This window comes from Leptosomus discolor, chromosome 26 (assembly GCF_034619465.1).
Source record: "Leptosomus discolor isolate bLepDis1 chromosome 26, bLepDis1.hap2, whole genome shotgun sequence".
Lineage (NCBI taxonomy): Eukaryota > Metazoa > Chordata > Aves > Leptosomiformes > Leptosomidae > Leptosomus > Leptosomus discolor.
Window position 1 is genome coordinate 2,253,120 of NC_141416.1, and position 17,556 is coordinate 2,270,675.

General features: G+C 58.6%; 2 protein-coding genes across 2 annotated transcripts; one reads left to right on the plus strand and one right to left on the minus strand.

Moving 5' to 3' along the window:
- The first annotated feature begins 11,318 nt into the window (after positions 1-11,318).
- Positions 11,319-13,780, plus strand: NAXE (NAD(P)HX epimerase). Its single transcript, XM_086478382.1, has 6 exons — positions 11,319-11,506; positions 12,339-12,447; positions 12,554-12,664; positions 12,816-12,929; positions 13,035-13,182; positions 13,265-13,780. Exons 1-6 carry the CDS (start codon positions 11,319-11,321, stop codon positions 13,465-13,467), a joined length of 873 nt encoding a protein of 290 aa, XP_086334508.1. The 3' UTR covers positions 13,468-13,780.
- Positions 13,781-13,811: 31 nt separating this feature from the next.
- On the minus strand, positions 13,812-17,144 carry GPATCH4 (G-patch domain containing 4). The gene is made up of 7 exons (XM_086478366.1): positions 17,069-17,144; positions 16,451-16,524; positions 16,266-16,358; positions 15,906-16,013; positions 14,979-15,085; positions 14,807-14,857; positions 13,812-14,675 (listed from the first exon to the last, which is right to left on the minus strand). The coding sequence occupies exons 1-7, from the start codon at positions 17,142-17,144 to the stop codon at positions 14,117-14,119; spliced, it is 1,068 nt and encodes a 355-aa protein (XP_086334492.1). The 3' UTR covers positions 13,812-14,116.
- Between the last annotated feature and the right edge of the window lie 412 nt (positions 17,145-17,556).

Below are 17,556 nucleotides of genomic sequence, written 5' to 3' on the forward strand. Positions count from 1 at the left end.
ATCTCCAGGCAGGTGTCTATTTTCTTATAACGCATCTTCCTCCGTGGGTCCCAATTTGTTGCCTGGATCACACCCCTGAGGGCTTCCGGCGGGAAGATAATGACTTTTCACGATACCTTCGCTGCAGCTGATGCATGGAACAGTCGTGTGCTCCCCTTGTAGGCACCTCTCTTTCATCACGTTCCCCTTTCCTCATTCCTTTTGGTATCTCCTGAATAGCAAGGTGTTTTAACCACTCTTGGTCCCCCAATACTGCTCACGGGTCCCATCTTTGATACCTTCTTACAAAAAGTACTGTGCTTTCCAGTAGAAACCAGATGGTTAGGCAGTGGTTTAGAGCCTTCTACCAATATTTCCTGTGATAAACGTGGTAATTTTTTTTTTTCAAATGTGTGGCAAAAAAAAATTAGGTCTATATCCTGAATCTTTATATTGTAGAAATTCTTTGCAAATGCTCTAATTGTTCATATTTTTACTTAGAAGATGCATGCTTGCTAGCAGCCACCTCCACATCCCCATGAGTGTTCATCTTCCGAAGTAGCAAATGGACTCTTCTTCTTTCGCAGATGTTCAAAGTTCTTAGTACATAACTTCCTATGCGATCTCATTGCTATCAGTAGGGAGAAAGGAAAGAAGGGAGCTGAAGGTGAGTGCAGCTGTGATTGGTAGGTGAATGGGTTTCAGTGGGGGCTGCTGGAGCACTTTTCCAAGCTGCTGCAGCTGTTAGTTATGGTGGAGACATGCTGGAGGTTGGAGGAAGCGTGTTCCACCTGGACACTTCATGTACTCTTCAGAGAGAAGTTCCTGTGTGGCTTGTTGAAGTTGTCTGATGTACACTTAGGCTCAGCTCTGGAGACCCACGTGTGCTGCTTGGATCAGTGAAGCTTGTGAATAAACGTAGACGGTGTCCTTGGATCAGTCAGGTCTGTTGAGATCTGGGTCGTCACAGGAACTGCTGATTTGTTTCCTCTGAGCTTCTAGTGTTGCTCCGCACTAGAGAAGTGGAGAGCGCTAGAAAGCCCACTAGAAGAGAACCTCTCCTTTCCTCAGTTGCCATCTCAATCATCTGGGCACTTTGCCGTTGGTGGGGGTGGTGGGGAAAGGTCCTTCTGAAGGATAGTTCATAGAATCCCTTTTAGGTGATATGCGTTAGGATGAGAAAAATAACGTCCTAGGAACACTTTCTTCCCTTCCTAGCCTATGGTTAGGTGAACCTCTTCCACATCTGGAATATGCCAAGGGATGCAACCTGATCCAGAGCTGCCCTAGGTAGTGGGATCTGCCTGGTTGCCTCCTTCAAATCCAAGACAGTGGGAAGCTTGGCCCCATTACTGGGCCACGTGACCCCACAATTCTTCTTCTTCACAGCTGCATGACCTTCAATGGCCACCGAGTGTTCTCCTGGCCCTTGTCTCTTGAAGAGTGGGTTTCTTTGGGTTTTAAGGTGCAGTGCAAAACTTAATTTGACCGAGTTGATGCATCTTCCTTGGTTTCTCCTCAGCAGCTCCTGCCCTCAGTTGTCATGTTTGTCAGCGACTGCCTGTGCTCACACCTATCTCCACAGGGACCCAGGTCTCCACCCGCCTCTCTGCATTCGTAGCCTCTTGCATACCTCCCTGGGGAGAAGGATACCTTCAGTGCTCCAGCCTCATCCCAGGACTAGGTCATGTCGTGATTTCAATTCGGCGGGAGCAGAGAAAGGTTTTTTTGCTCGTGCTCGCCACAGCCCACCTCCGAAACTGAAAACGCTGGGCAACTGCTCCCACACGGAAGGGGCCAGGATGGCAAGTTGTTGCTGGCCCTCCTTGTCCCTGGGCAGCCCTTTCACAGCCCCAACAGCACGGCCCCTCCCACCTTCCTGTTCTGGTCTGAGCTGAAACAGAAATAATTTTGTTCAGTGATTTTATTTTTCAGTTAAATCTCTTCTAAGTAACTGCGTTGTCTGAAATCAACAGCGTGTTTTTCCAGACAGTGTCGTCCTCTAGCAGAGAGAGCGCTTGGTGGTTAGAGTTCATACCAAGGAATGGGGTGCAGAAAGGCTCTGCCTTGTACTTGCTCCTCTAGCAGCCAAGGTCACTGCTAAATTCTGTGTTGAGGTGCTGGAAGTGAAAAGGGGTCAGGGCGACGTGAAAGGTCACGGCTGCAGGGAGGAGCGAGCCAGACAGGTGACTCAAAACTGACCAAGTATCCCGTCCCATATGGATCATATTCAGTATAAAGCTGAGGATCACAAGGGTTAAGCTCTTCTACTTCGATGGCCAACGTGCAAGGAGGACTGCGTCTGTTCTTCTGTCTGCGATCCTGATCCGCGCATTCCTGAATGCGGTTCTGGAATCCAGCACCTGGATTCAGTTCCCGTCTGCTGCCGAGTCCAGCCTGGGACTTCCCCAGTGGTGATGCATCGTCATCAGTGGGGTTGGGTTTGGTACTGGGTTTGTGTATATTGATATGTGTTGTTATTTTCCTATTAATATTATTTATCTTTTCTTTTTATCGTTTCATCAAAGCTGGTTTAGTTTTCTTTTACAATCCATAAGGCTCTCCCTTCCCCTTCTGGGGGAGGAGAGGGGTTAATAGAGAGAGTCTGTCACTTGTTAGTGGCCGGCCCAGCCCTAACCCGTGACACCTCCTTACACACCTAAACCTCCCAACACTTGCTCTCAACTTTTGCTCATGTTTGCCACAACCCACCTCCAACACAGAAAATGTCTTTTTTTTTTTTCCACACGAGTTTCAGGTCAATAATTTTGTATTAAGTGTTTAGGGGTGGCAAGGTGGTTTAGTAATGTGCGATTTTTTTTTTTTCTTTTATTCTAGATGCATTGCATTTTCCTGGAATCCCTGACCTCGTGGAAGACGCCAACTTGGTTTTTGTCACCAGTTTTGCCGTATACTGTGTGAGTTGCAGATATCTTCTCTCTTTCATAGGACTGATGGTGAGAGGATCTAGCAGGGGTTAGAGTGAGCATCTTAAGGCATCTGCATATGAAGTTTGAGCGTTTCTCAAGAAAGTGGCAGCCGCATAAAGCGCAGCGTCTTTCAGGGTCTGAGACAGCTCATCGCCTTTCCTGATCGCCTGCAGCGCGCCGTGTTGTCCCTAGAACCTTGGCAGCTTGCGACGGGCTCCTCGTAGTTCGTAAGCATCAGGACTTTGCTTATTTTGTGGGCCTGTAGCGGAGCGAGAGTCTGTGGGATGATGGGAGACAGGAGGTGCCCGCGGAACGCAGGGCATGGCTCGCGAGAGCAGCTCCCGAGGAGCGGACGGTGCAGGGGGTACAGGGGTGCAAATGTAGGGCGGGAGCTGTCAGGAGGGAACGGGGTTCCTTCCCTGACAGTTCAAGGGAAGGGGTTTCTGAAGTTTTGAGGTTGAGGGATGGTCGTGAAAGGTTCACGAGCCTTTCCTGGATAGTTTTGCCATTGGATTTGGGTGTTGGTGAGGTCTGTTCTGTTTTAGTTTCTCCACAGCCAACAGGAGGTACGACAAGAGACTCAAAAGAGATGCAGCATACCACGATAGACAGGTCTGAAGGTCAGATGAAGTCTTGTCTCGTAAAGCATTAGGTACATTAAAATATATCCTCCAGAACTGAGGTGTCTGCTTCTCCATACCTTTTACTTCCTTCCTGACTTAGTTTTTTGCATCCCTCCCTTCACCGTCCACCCGATGTCGCAGTCACAGTTACCTAGAGGCGTTGACTAGGCACTTATTTCCAGCACAGGTTTGTGTCCCTGTCTTCCCTGGAATTTCTTGGAGAACAGGATGTGTATTATTTGTGCTCGTACAATCTCCAGCCAGGGGTCTTTCTTCTATCATAGGCCCAGCATGCAAGCTTTTTCTATTATTCCAATTTTACCTTTTTTTCTTAAGTGTCCAATGAGACTTGTGGTATCAGTCATGGCAGTTACGTTTTCCTCTTGGTTTTCATCCATTGTGTGTTTAGCACCAGTTTCTGTGGTCGTAAAGTGTCCACCTTAGATCTTTTGAGTCACCATGTCACACCATGATGGGTTTCCCATTGGCTGACCGCTGCTGTAATTCCCTGAGGGGCTTAATCAGTAAGGAGGTCGTTTCTGGGTTTGTGTTATGTGTATTATAGCACATGTTGCTTGCTCAGGTCTTGATGTTCCCCTTTTTTTTTTTTGCCCTAGGTGGGCACATGGGTAGCCGTACCGAGGCTGTCGTGTGCCTAAACTCATTGGCATAACACTGAGTCCTTCCTTTCCTGCGTTAGAAGCTCAAGGCACAGATCTGTCTCGTGTGTCTCACATCCGAGAAGTTTGTGGACGGTCTTGTCTTGCAGCAGCGATCCAGGATGCACCAACACGTCTGCTGTCGAGCGGTCTGGTTTCACAGAGCCCTTTTCTGGGACAACTACTTCTCTGCACCCTTTTAGCGTCAGGTCTTCGGGCCTGGCTTCTGGCACATCCATTGTTGCAGTTGCAGCCATCACTTTTTGTCCCGGGCCGTCACGTTTGACTTCTAGGGCAGCTGTAAATTCTTCCTCGTGGCCCCCTAAGTCTCCTCTCTCCTAAATGCATATTGCCTCTGGGAGTAATTCTTCTTGCTGAGAGTCTTTTTACGCCTCTGGGTCGAGTAAGTTGTCTTGTTTGTGTGCAGTGTCCGTCTGCACCCGTGTCTGGGCTGGAGCTGCTCTGTCAGGGGTGTAGTGATGTAAGTCAGGGGAAGAGTAACAATACAAGTCCACAGATAACGTTGATGCACCTAGAACGAGCAGTTGCAGACCCTACAGTCCACCTCAGAGGAAACAGCCCCTCAGCAGCGGGCGAGGATGTCAAGGGATGACCAGAAGTATTTGCGAGAGGCTGCTCAAGTGGTGGCTGGACAGATTGGATCTCGAAGGTGTTAAGGCTTGTACGTGTAGGGCTTAGTGTTGCTTTGGGGTTGGGGTTTTTTTTTTTGATGGCAGGCTGCAGGTGGAATCTGGATGGTGTTCCTGCATGGAAACAAGACCTCTGGAATCATGAAGCTGTTGATCAGCATCCGCGTGACTTGTTTGATACTGGTTTTGGAGGTGCAGAGACGTGAGCCACGCGCCAAAGTGCAACTGGAGGGCCGTAAGAAGATGGGCTGGTGCATGGTGTCAGAGGGAAGATGCAAGGGGTGGCTATATGACTAGCTTATGGGTTTGGGTAGGTTTATTTTACTTTGGGAAGTGGTGAACAAAGCAGGACATCGGCACCGGTTGCGACTTGGGTAAAGTGGGCTGAAGCAGCAGTTATTTTTCAGGTGTTGTATTGTTGGTGAAGTTATTAGCCTCTGTGGTGGGTTGACCCTGGCCAAAATGCCAGCTGCCCACCAAAGCCACTCTATCACTCCCCCTCCTTAACTGGACAGGGGAGAGGGAAAAAAAATACCAACGGGCTTGTGGGGCTGAGCTCAGGACAGGGAGATCACTCGGCATGTACCGTCACAGGCAAAACAGACTCGACTGAAGGGAAATGTAATTTATTGCCAATTAACTCAGAGGGGAGTAATGAGAAATAAACCCAAATCTTAAAACACCTTCCCCTCACCCCTCCCTCCTTCCCCGCGGTTAACTTTGATCCCGATTTTCCTCCCTTCTCCCTCCCAGTGGCACAGGGGGGAAAACAGGGAATGGGGGTTGGGGTCAGCTCATCACCCTGTTGTTTTCTGCCGCTCCTTCCTCCTCAGGGGGAGGCTCCTCACACGTTTCCCCTGCTCCAATGTGGGGTCCCCCTCACAGCAGACAGTCCTCCATGACTTCTCCAGCGTGAGTCCTTCCCAGGGGCTGCAGTTCTCCATGAACTGCTCCAGCGTGGGTCTCCTCCATGGGGTGCCGTCCTTCAGGAACCGACGGCTCCAGCGTGAGCCCCCTCACGGGGTCACCAGCAGCAAACCTGCTCCAGCGGGGGCTGCTCTCTCTCCCCACGGGCCACGGGTCCTGCCAGGAGCCTGCTCCGGTGCAGGCTTCCCACGGGGTCACAGCTTCCTTCGGGCACCCACCTCCTCCGGCGTGGGGTCCTCCCCGGGGTGCAGGCAGTCATCTGCTCCCCCACCCACGGGCTGCAGGGGGACAGCCTGCCTCACCGGGGTCTTCACCACAGGCCGCAGGGGAATCGCTGCTCCGGCGCCTGCAGCATCTCCTCCCCCTCCTTCTGCCCTGACCTGGGTGCCTGCAGGATGTTTCTCCCCCCCATTCTCCCTCCTCTCACTCGCTGCAATTCCTGCTGCCCAACAACTTTTTCACTCTTAAATACGTTATCCCAGAGGCGAAAAACGCTGTCGCTGATGGGCTCGGCCTTGGCCAGCGGCGGGTCCGTCTCAAAGCTGGCCGGCATGGGCTGTATCGGACATGGGGGAAACTTCTAGCAGCTTCTCACAGAAGCCACCCCTGTAACCCCCCCGCTGCCAAACCCTTGCCCCGCAGACCCGTTAGAGCATCCCTTGTTGTTTGTGTTTTACACCCGAGCCTTACCACGGCCACCTGTAAAGGACAGAGGCAGGGCGGGCGAGTGGCCCAAGTAAAGGAGTGGGAGATGGCAACAGGGGCAGGCAGGGCGCAGATTTGCTCAGTATCTCAGCACGTTTCTTTTCCCTTGTTTTTTTTTCAGCTGCTGCAAGCAGGCTCAGAGGGGTGAAGCCGCATGCCGAGGAGCGGTCAGAGAAGGTGAGGTGGTTGTCGGCTGCCGGCAGCACTTCTGTGCTGCCTTAAGAGGGGGTAAAAAATGCCGCGGTGGAGACAACGTGAGTGTGAAACAGCCCTGCGCTGCCCAAGGTCAGTGAAGGAGGGGGAGGAGCAGAGATTCCCCTGTGGCCTGTGGTGCACACCGTGGTTGTCCCATGGAGGTCCAGGGTGGAGGAGAGGACCAGGCGCCTGTGCCCGAAGGAAGCTGTGACCCCGTGGAGAGCCTGCGCTGCAGCAGGCCGCTGTCAGCACCTGTGGCCCCCTGGGAGGGGCCCCAAACTGGAGGGGGAGGAGGGCCTGAGGAGGAAGGAGTGGCAGAGACAACACGTGATGGACTGACTGCAGCCCCCGCTCCCCGTGTCCCTGGGTGGCTCAGGGGGAGGAGGTAGAGAAGGCAGGAGTGAAGATGAGCCCAGGAAAAAAAAAACCACAGCAGGGTGGGGGGAAGGTGTGGTTTAGATTTGTTCTGATTTCTCATTATCCTGCTCTGATTTTGATTGACAATAAATTCGGTGGATTTCCCCAAATGGAGTCTGGTTTGTCTGTGGCAGTGGTTGGTGAGGGATCTCCTTGTCCTTATCTGGATCCACTAGCGCTTTTGTTGTGTTTTCTCCCCCTGTCTGGTTGAGGAAGGGGAGCGATAGAGCAGTTTGGGCACCCGGCAGCCAGCCAAGGTCAACCCACTACAGTTTCCTTCTATCAGGCTCCCTGCTCTTATTTTTTTCATTCTTGCTTATATCTCCTGCACACTATCACTTGTGAAACTTTCTTTCTACTTCTCCATCCCTATTTTTATAAGTTATTCCATATCTTTCTTGAACCCAGTCACTTTTTAGATCTTCTTGCTACCTTTCCCTCTCCATCTCCCTGACCTAATTTTAATTTCTTGCCTGTGTCTTGTATCCTGTTGCTTTTCAATTTTTTTCCTACATCTCCCTCTATGCAGCTCTGTGTACCTATTGTTAAATTCTTGTCTATGATTCTTGTATCCTGTTGCTTCCAAAATTTTCTCTCTACATTTCTCTCCATCCATCTCCCCATCTCTAGTTCTCAATTCTTCCCTCTGTGTCCTGTACCCAATCACTTTTTAAATTTTTCTTCCTCCATCTCTCTCTCCCTGTCCCTATATGTTAGTTCTTGCCTGTGTTTCTTGTACCCTGGCACTTTTTGAAAGATTCATTCTACATCTACTTCTATTTGGTTCCCTGGTTCTATTTTTTAATTCTTATCTATGTTTCTTTCCCCCTATCGCTTTAGAATTTTTCCCTGGCCCTTGTCTCGTCTCTGCCTTGCTGGTCCCTTCTGCCACACTCCCCATCTCTCTCGTTTGTCCCTCCATCTCTGTCCCTGTTTTCGGTGCAATCTCTCAGCTGCGTCCTGTTTTCTGGCTCCCTCTCCAGATTTCTTAAGACTTTTCTGTGTTTCTTGTACCCCTTTGCATTCCAGTTTCTCTTTCTTCACTTCCCTCTCTCCAGCGCCCTGTCCCTGTCTTTTAATTCCTCCCTCTGTCCTGTGCACTGTTGCTTTTTAAATTTTCTTTGTCTGTTTCCTTCTATCCATCTCCCTGTCCCTATTTAATTATTTCAGTGTTTCTTGTACTCCATTGCTTTTAAAGTTTTCTGTCTACTTTTATCCTATTTTATACCATCTTTATTTTTTGGTTATATCTTTTCTTTCCTTACCGCCTTCCTTTTAGAATTTTCTTTCTATGCCTCCGTTTTTGTTCGCTGTCACTATTTTTTAGATGTTTTCCCATTGCTTTTAAGATGTTTGGGAAGGGCCAGCAGAAGCCCTGGCACTCTCAGCAAGTTCATGGGGGCCCTGACAGGTTTTGTGAAATCCTGGTGGAAGCCCTCGGACGCTTGGGAAGGCCGCACGGCACCTGCTGGTCTTTTGAAAAGCCCGGCGGGATCCCTGATGCACTCGGAGGGGCAGCAGGTCCTGTAGTGGGCTTCAGGAAAGCTTGGATTAAGACCCAGAGCACTTGGGGAGTTAGTAGGGAGCTCGGTGTGCTGCGGGAAACCCGGCAGAAGCCGTACTGCACTTGGGAAAGCGGCAAGGGTGACAGCGGGGCGTCGGGAATGACCAGCGGATGCCCTGGCACTCTCGACAAGTCAATGGGGGCCCTGTTGGGCTTTGTGGAAAACCAAAAAAAAATGGGTGAAGTGCTGTGGGGCTTTGCCAGGGCCCTGTTGCTGCTGGGCTCCAGCTTGGCAGGTGTGGCCAGTGAGGCTAGAGGTGGGACTGGCCCAGCTATGGGCTATGAAGGGGCTGCGTGGGCTTGGTGAGGATGGGGGTTGGGTCAAGGCTTTAAAAAAGCTGCAGGAGGGGGTGAGCTGGGGCAGAGAGTGAGGCTGAAGGTGGGGTTTGTCTTGCTGTGCGAGGGGCTCCAGCTGGGGAGGGGCTGCCTGGGCATGGCTGCCTGCAGAGGCTGCCTGAGGAGTCAAACCAAGGGGCTTCCCCAGGCAGCCGCCTCCAGCCAGGAAGGGCATTTGTCTTTTTTCTACCCCTACTGCAGGAAGACGACTTTGAATGTCCCACCTGGTCATGTTGCTGGCGCAATGGATGCAGTAAAGGAGCAGGGGTCGTCGTTTCCAGTACGGGGGGGCTCTCTCCGCTCAGCGCTTTGCACCCCATCAGCTGAAGGCAGGTGAGAAAACTCTGCTGCTCCCGTGGCTGCATCTGTGTGAGATGCCTGGATTGTCTCTGCCTGGCCCCGCTCTCCTGGCAGTGTGGGGGTGAAAAGGGACAGGCAGAGCACTTACTGGCAGCGGGGCCCCACTGCGCCACGGCGGCCTCCGGCCAAGTAAGTGCCAAAACCCACCGGAGCTTCGCTTCCCCGGCGAGCCGCGGTTCTCACGCTGCGTTTCGCAGGGCGCCGTGACCACCAAACCCTCCGGCTGAGGTCCCCGCAGCGGTAGGTGATGCCATGGAGGAGCAGGCGGGGGAGCGGAGGGGAGGTCTGGGTTCTGGGGTGTCCTCCAAGGGGACAGGGGTTCAGGGATGGAGACCCCCACCCCCCCCTGGCAGGGCTTGGGACACCCCGGCTCTTTGCAGCGGCGGTGTCGCCAAGCCCCAAATCACAGGGACTTGGGATTTGGGCACCTTGTAGCACTCCAAACCCCGGGGCGGCAGATCCGAGGGTGGATTTAAGCACCCCTGTATGAAATCCTGCCGGGCAGCCCCACACCCTGTAACACCTCGCTGTCACTGTGTCCCCCCCCAGCCCCACCAACGACCCCGCTGCTGTCTGCTGGCCCCACGGGAGCCGGGACCCCCACTTGGGCGGCAAGATACTCGTCTGCAGCCTCGTGTGACGGTGGAGGACACCAGGAGCTGGCTGCTTCCCATGGGTTGGGGAGGGGGGGGACACACAAGGACATCAGGCAGCGGAGTTCTGCCGGTGGGAGCCTGTTCACACGGTGTGATACAAAATTCGGAGCTTCCAAACCCGCTTGCTTTCTAACACTCCTCACTGAGGTGGGAGGCTGCGTGTGGCTGGGTAGGGATTCCCAGATGAAAACTCAATACCAACAGGGGGTTATCAAGCAGGAGTTCTGTATTGCAGCGCTGGGGATGCTCCACCATGAGTGCTCCGACAGGCTAGCGGAACACATCGGTTCACATACACAAAAATCATACATATTCATCAGATTTCCTGAGAAGGGCAGTCTTATGGTGATGAATTCCCGGAATTCATCTACATAGTCCAAGCATGTACAGTAAATTTAGGGTTAGGGTCTTTTCACCCGCTGGTGGTCGCTCATAGTCTTCCTCATGCCGTCTGCTAGTTGAATCCTCCTTCAGCACAAGCCAGAGCCCCTTTTCTGATGCAGCCACTTGTACCAAGCAGTCGTGTAGATGGTTGCTGGGCAGGGGTGGATGGCTTAGTCTCCTTGATGGCTCCTTGATAGCTGGAGCTTTGTCTCCTTGATGTCAGGCAAGATGTTATCTATTTATCAACTTCGCTCAGCAAAGAGCTAAACCCATCCTTGCGGGGGAAGGAAAACTCCGGAAAACGAAGACGCAAGCGAAACGAAACAAAAATAGGCGAGTAAAGCTTTTATGTACCGCCTTAGTCGGGGATCGTCAGGGTCCAGCGCTCTCGGGCGCTTGAGCCAACGCGGTTCTGCACCCTCCGCCGTTCCTCTCTCCGCGCTGGGGCCGTTCGGACGGAGGGGGCGCTCCCGGGACCGCCCCGCCCCGGCACCGCCCCTCCCCGTGACCGCGACCGCCCCGCCCCGGGACCGCCCCTCCCCGGGATCGGACAGCCCCGCCCCGCCCCGCGATCGCCCGGCCCCGGGACCGCCCCTCCCCGCGACCGCCCCGCCCCTCCCCGGGACCGCCCCGCCCCGCGATCGCCCCGCCCCGGCACCGCCCCTCCCCGGGACCGCGACCGCCCCGCCCCGCGATCGCCCGGCCCCGGGACCGCCCCTCCCCGCGACCGCCCCGCCCCGGGATCGGACAGCCCCGCCCCGCCCCGCGATCGCCCCGCCCCGGGACCGCGACCGCCCCGCCCCGACCCGGGACCCCCCCGCCCCGCGACCCCCCCGCCCCGGGACCGCCCCTCCCCCGGACCGCCCCGCCCCGGGACCGCCCCGCCGCGCCTGCTCCGTGCCGAGCCGTACCGGGCCGTTCCGTGCCCGCCGCATGCCGGGCCCGCGGGCGCTGTTGGGGCTGGGGCTGCTGGTAGCGGCGGGGGCGCGGGCGGGCGGGCGCTGCGGCTGGGGCTGGGACCGGAGCTGGGACCGGAGCTGGGACCGGGGCCGGTGCCGCCCCCGCCGCGCCATGCACGGGCCCAGCGCAGGGCCCGGCCCGCGGGGGCTGCGGTTCCTCGGGTACGGCGGGGAAAAGGGGGCGAGGGGGGGACAGGGGACAGTGCAGGGGGGTAGGAGGGGGGGGGTGACGGGGTGGGGAGGGGCCGGGGGGGGGCTGAGGGGCTGGGCAGGAGACGGGAGGGGGTTGCAGGGGGGCGGGCAGGGTGCAAAGAGGTCCGCGGGGTGCATGGGGGTGCGGAGGGGTCCGCGGGGTGCAGGGAGGGTGCGGAGGGTCGGGTAGGAAACGGGGAGGGGGGTTGCAGAGGGGTCCGCGGGGTATACGGGGGTGCAGAGGGGTCGGGCAGGACATGGAGGGGGCGGGGGTGTTGCAGAGGGTTCGGGCAGGGTGCGTGAGGGTGTGGAGGGGTCGGGCAGAACACAAGGGGGTTGCAGAGGGGTCGGGCAGGATACGGGGGGGTGGGGACAGAGGGGTCCGTGGGGTGTACAGGGGTGCAGAGGGTTCTGGCTGAGTGCATGGGGGTGCAGAGGGGTCCGCAGGGTGCAGGGAGGGTACAGCAGGGTCGGGTAGGACACGGGGGGGGGGGGGGGCGTTGCAGAGGGGTCTGCAGGATGCAGTGGGGTCGGGCAGGACACAGGTTGGGGGGGGGGGGGTTGCAGAGGGGTTGGGCAGGGTGCACAGGGGTGCACAGGGGTTGGGCAGGACACGAGGGGGTTGCAGAGGGGTCCACAGGGTGCGTGGGGGTGCAGACGTGCACGGGGTGGGCTCCATGTGCAGAGCTGGCCCCTGTCCCGTCGCCCCCCTGCCCTCACTGGCCGAGGGGACCCCGGCTGCCCCTGACCCTGCAGAGCCGGGGTGCAGCCGCATTTCAAGGGTGCCACCCTCCCTCCCCAGGCAGGAGGAGGCTCAGGCCATCGACCAGGAGCTCTTCACCGAGTACAAGTTCAGCGTGGACCAGCTGATGGAGCTGGCGGGGCTGAGCTGTGCCACCGCCATCGCCAAGGTAGGCGCACGAGAGGCCGGGGGGGGGGTCCTGGGGTGGGGGTCCCGCCACCCGTGGCGTGACCCCGCTTCCCCACCATAACCCTACGCCTCCTGTCCCACGCCAGGCCTACCCAGCCAGCTCCTTCACCACCAGCCAGCCCGCCGTGCTGGTCGTGTGCGGGCCGGGGAACAACGGCGGCGATGGCTTGGTCTGCGCCCGGCACCTGAAGATGTTTGTGAGTCTCTCAGGCAGGCGGCTGCTTGCCCCCCCCTCCAAGGGGGGGGTGCTCATCCCTGTGCACCCCCATACCCACGAGCTTTGGGGTTCCTGCTCCTCTGGCTGCTCCTGGTGCCAGAGCGCTGCTCAGCTCCCTCCTGCTCTCGCAGGGCTACGAGCCGACCGTGTATTACCCCAAGCGCCCCAACAAGCCCCTGTTTGAAGGTTTGACCACCCAGTGCCAGAAGATGGACATCCCCTTCCTCCCCGAGTTCCCAGCTGAGGTGAGGAGCAGCCCCCCGGTTAGGGAGCAGCCCCCGGTTAGGGAGCAGCCCCCCTCGGAGCCGTGCCCGGGGTTGTTTTTCCACCCTCCGCCTTCCCTCCCGCAGGCTGCACTCATCGATGAGCTCTACGGCCTGGTGGTGGACGCTATTTTCGGGTTCAGCTTCCAGGGAGCGGTGCGGGAGCCCTTTGGCAGCATCCTCAGCACCCTCGAGCGCATCACGGTGCCCATCGCCAGCATCGACATCCCCTCAGGTGAGTAACGGCTGGACCCTCCGGAGGAAGGTGCCCGGCTGGGGTCTCCCTGGCTCCAGCCTGGCCTCGGGGCTCGTTGCAGGCTGGGACGTGGAGAAGGGGAAGGCGGACGGTCTGCAGCCCGACATGCTCATCTCGCTGACGGCGCCCAAGAAGGCAGCGCTCCATTTTACCGGCCGCTACCACTTCCTCGGGGGCAGGTTCGTCCCCGCCGCCCTCCAGCAGAAATACGCTTTAAACCTGCCGCCGTACCCCGAGACAGACTGCGTCCTGCAGCTGACCTAGGGCTGGGGCTCGGCGGGGTTTGGCGCAGGAGATCGGGGCCTAATTCTGCCAAAGCCGCAGCTCTGTGCTAGGAGGGTGCTCAGCACCTCGCTGGGCTTCAGTCCTACCCAGCTCTGCCCGCAGGAGCGATGGTCACCGCAGACCAAAGCCCCAGGAGCGACGGGGCGGCTGCCGGACGGGCTCTGTTGGGGGTTGCTACCAAATCCGAGTGCTTCTAGGTGTAGATGTGACCCAGGATCCTGGGATCTGCCACATAACTTGCACTTCAGGGTGGTTTTACTGCAATAAAGATTTATTCCTGCCCTTGAAAAAATAGTATTTCAATACTCTGGGGGGGGTTTGTCCCCCCTCGTGTCCCACTGGGACAGACCCATGGCGAATGGGTCCCTGCCCCAGGGCCTGGCGGGAAGTGGGGTCACTCCTGATGGCAGGAGGGGGAAGGCTCAGGGAGTGAAATAAAGCTCCATCCAGCTCCAGACCAACCAGTCCCAGCCCAGCATCCCCAGGCACAGCTGGGCCCCAGCGCTGGGCTCCACGTGGGAAGAGGCAGGAGCACCCTCGGGCACCCACCAGCGCCAGCAGGCAGGATCGGGACCCTCACAGCCAGATGGTACCAGCAGCTGCGCAGCGTGGCAGCCTTGGCCCTTGATCACTCTGGCTCCCTCCTCCTCCTCTTCTTCCTCTTCTTCCTGGGTCTGTGCCCAGCCTCATCTGGTCCATCTCTGTCTTCTAGAGGTACCTCTGTCTCAGCCAGCTCTTCTTCATCCCCCTCCTTCTTCTTTGTCTCAGATGGCTCTTCTTTGTCTCCCTCCTCTTTCTTCTTCTTCTTCTTCTTCTTTGTCTCAACCAGCTCTTCTTTGTCCTCCTCCTCCTGCTTCTTCTTCCTCTTTGCAGCCTTCCCTTCCTCTTCTGCCACCTCCTCTTCTCTGCTTGGCTCCTGGTTCTTCTTCTTCTTTCTCTTCTTCCTCTTCACGACCTTCCCTTCCTCTCCCGCCATCTCCTCTTCTCCACTTGGCTCCGGGCTCTGCAGTACCTCGGGATCAGCTGCATCCCTGGGCTGTTTCCTTTTTTTCTTTTTCTTTTTTTCCTGCCTCTCTGCTGGGGGCTCGTGCTGCCCCTCCTGGTGTCGGTACGTGGCCAGGAAGGCTCGCTCCTGCTCCTCCAGGCGCGCCAGCTTGGCACTCATGGTCAGGCCGTGGCGGGCACCCCTGCAACGATCGTGGGCAGCCGGGGGCTGGCACCTCCCCGGCAGGGAACGTGCCCCCCCTCAGCCCAGCCTGCTCAAAAACCCCTGCCAGGAGGGGGGAGCCCAACCGTGTGGCCCCCCTGAACCACTTACTTGTGTGCCGTGCGGCCCCCGCACACTCGCATCAGCTCCTCGTCCGTCAGCCTGCGGGACACAGACGGGATGTGTCACCCCCAACTTTGCCATGGTTGGAGGGGGGGGAGCGTGGTCTGGAGCTCCCCCTCACAGCCCTCGTCCCTCCCCACAGCTGCCCCGGCCTCCTCACCTCCTGGCCGAAGAGAGGTCCAGCTTCTCCTCCTCCTCCTCCTCGCTGCTCTCCGAGCCGGCGGGCAGCTTCGTGGCCTCCTCCCCGCAGGCGGTGAGCGTGGCCGACTGCAGTGGGGAGAGGCAGAGGGGCCGGGAGAAAGGGGGGCAAGGAAACGGGATGGGGGGGGTGAGGGGGGGTGTCCTGGGGGCCACAGCAGCCACGGGCTTGTCATAAAGAATGGCTAACTGGCTTTTAGCAAAGTGCCGCTGACCAGCGGGAGAGAGACAGGGAAGGAGCCCAATTTGTACTAACCCTCATGCTTATATCCATGGTGGGCGAACTAACGCTGTAAAGATAAGAATGGAGCAGAATCCGCCCAGCGAAGGACACCCGGGGGGGATCCTCCCGTCAGACTGTGGGGCTCAAGGAACACAAAACACCGAGCAGGAGAGAGAGGGAGGGCAGCGAGCAAGAGCTGGTCCTGCCGTTTGGAAAAGCCCCAGGATGGTGCAGGACATGCCCCACAGGACAAGTTCAAAAGTTCAACCCTGAGGAAGACTGGGACCTTCATCCCCAAGGACCCCCAACGGGGGGCGTAACTTGGGTGGACTGAGGCGGGACTATGGAAGCATCTTATGTTAATGAATTCCTGGAAATAATTAGAATAACCCAACCTTCTCTTAGAAATATAATGAATAAACATGAAAGCTGTAAATATAAGGCAAGAATCCCAACGCTTGGGCGCGCACGGATGGAAGGAGCCCTCCCCCGTGCTGCCTGGCGCCGCGATAAAGAATCCCTGCTGGATAACACAGAGTTGTGAGTTTTCTCGGCTTCAGGCGGGGGAGGCTGCGCTGCAAAGAGGGGGTGGGGGAGTGGAGAGTTCACAGTAGCCTTCCCAGAGACACCAATTCATCCCCGAGGCGCATCCCCGGGGCCGGTTACCTTCACGAAGCGGCCGTACAGCATGGTGTCAGCGCTGCCGGCCTTGCGGGGCTTCTTGTTGCTGATCCTGACTCCCTGCTCCGAAAGTGTCTTCATGGAGATGCCATCCTGGGGGGAAAGGAAGAGAGATGCAAAGGGCTCAGGAGCGTTTCATCCGAGGGGCTTCATCCCCTCCGGCAGCGCCTTTCCGCCACCACGGTCCCCAGGCAAGGCGCTGCGCACCCTTAGGGGCTGCGGGGACACGTAGTGGCAGCGCAAAGGCCACCAAAGGGGACCCCAAAGCCTTCCCCTGCTTTCCATCCCATCCTGGCCCAAGCGGGGTGCCCCTCCCCACCGCCCCCCCCCCCCCAGCCTTCCTACCTCCCCGGCCTCCACAGCGATGTTGGCCGCCGCCTCGTTGAAGACGTGGTCCCACCAGTGGAAGGAGAACGGCTCCGCCGGGTCGTGTCCCACCTGCGGGGTGCGGAGGAGGCACCGAAACGGCTGCAGGTACCGGCGGCGGCCGCTGCGGCCAAGCCCCGGCCGGGCAGGGGGGCTGCACTCACCCCCGCCGTGTCGCACTTCACCTTCACCCGGATGGCCTCGGCGATGCCGTCCTCCCGCTTCCCCAGCCCCTGCCCTGGGGACAAGGGTACCCATCACTCGCCGTACCGGGCTTCCCCCCGCCCCGCCAGAGCCCCCCGCCCCCGCGGAAAGCCACCGGGGGGCGGGGGCCGCTGCGAGATCCCAAGTGCGGGGCCTCCGGTGGGAAGGGAGGCGCTGGGAACGGCCGGGGACCGGGGGACGTGCTGTGAGAGCGGGAAGGGCCAGGGACCCGGGGGGGCAGGGGCCTGGGGACCGGGCGACACGCCGTGAGACCGGGGAGGGCCAGGGACCGGGGGGGTCGGGGCCTGAGGATCGCCGGGGCCTGGGGACCGCCGCGGACCGGGCGACAGCCGTCAGACCGGGAAGGGCCAGGGACGGGGGGTCGTGCCGTGAGACCGGGGAGGGCCAGGGACTGGGTGGGCCGGGGCCTGGGGACCGCCGGGGACAGGGAGACACGCCGTCAAACCGGGGAGGGCCAGGGACCGGGGGGGGCCTGGGGATCTCCGGAGGCACCGGGGGAGGTACAAGGGCTGCCGGGACGCGCCGGGGACTGCGGACAGCCCAGAGCCGGCCCCCACCTCGCCGCCAGCCGTGCCGCCGCAACTGGCTCTCCGCAAAGCGCATCCCGCGGCCCGGCGGCTCCGGGGCGCTCATGGCGGCGGGTCCCGGGGGTGGCGGACGGGCCCGGCCGGTTCCGCCGCCCGCCCCACGCTGCCGCCCGGCAGGAAGCGCCGACTGCGCATGCGCACGGGGGCGGTGTGCGCGGCCGGGGATCTGCGCAGGCGCGTGCAGGCGGAGGGGGGGGGGGGGGTCGTGAAGGGGGCTGTGCGCATGCGTACGCGGCGGGACCGGCAGCGCGCCCGGCGCGGTGCTGCGAGTTGCGGGGTCGCGCGCACGGGGACGGGGACACGCGTGTGCACACGCACGGGGACACGCGCACGCATGTACACACGCGCACACACACGCGCCTACCCCCCCCCCCCCCCCACCGCTGGGGGTGTCACGGACGCGTGCAGCTGACGTGTTGCACGCGCGCCCACGCGTGGCATTTCACCCGCCGGTGCCG

Excerpts from the sequence above, each read along its gene's own strand:
- NAXE (XM_086478382.1), top strand. The coding sequence starts at position 11,319 with ATGCCGGGCCCGCGGGCGCTGTTGGGGCTGGGGCTGCTGGTAGCGGCG. Across the intron at positions 12,448-12,553 it reads GTGCCACCGCCATCGCCAAG|GCCTACCCAGCCAGCTCCTT; the intron begins GTAGGCGCACGA and ends GTCCCACGCCAG. Across the intron at positions 12,930-13,034 it reads TCCCCGAGTTCCCAGCTGAG|GCTGCACTCATCGATGAGCT; the intron begins GTGAGGAGCAGC and ends TCCCTCCCGCAG.
- GPATCH4 (XM_086478366.1), bottom strand. The coding sequence starts at position 17,144 with ATGAGCGCCCCGGAGCCGCCGGGCCGCGGGATGCGCTTTGCGGAGAGC. Across the intron at positions 16,359-16,450 it reads TGAAGTGCGACACGGCGGGG|GTGGGACACGACCCGGCGGA; the intron begins GTGAGTGCAGCC and ends CGCACCCCGCAG. Across the intron at positions 14,858-14,978 it reads GACCTCTCTTCGGCCAGGAG|GCTGACGGACGAGGAGCTGA; the intron begins GTGAGGAGGCCG and ends TGTGTCCCGCAG.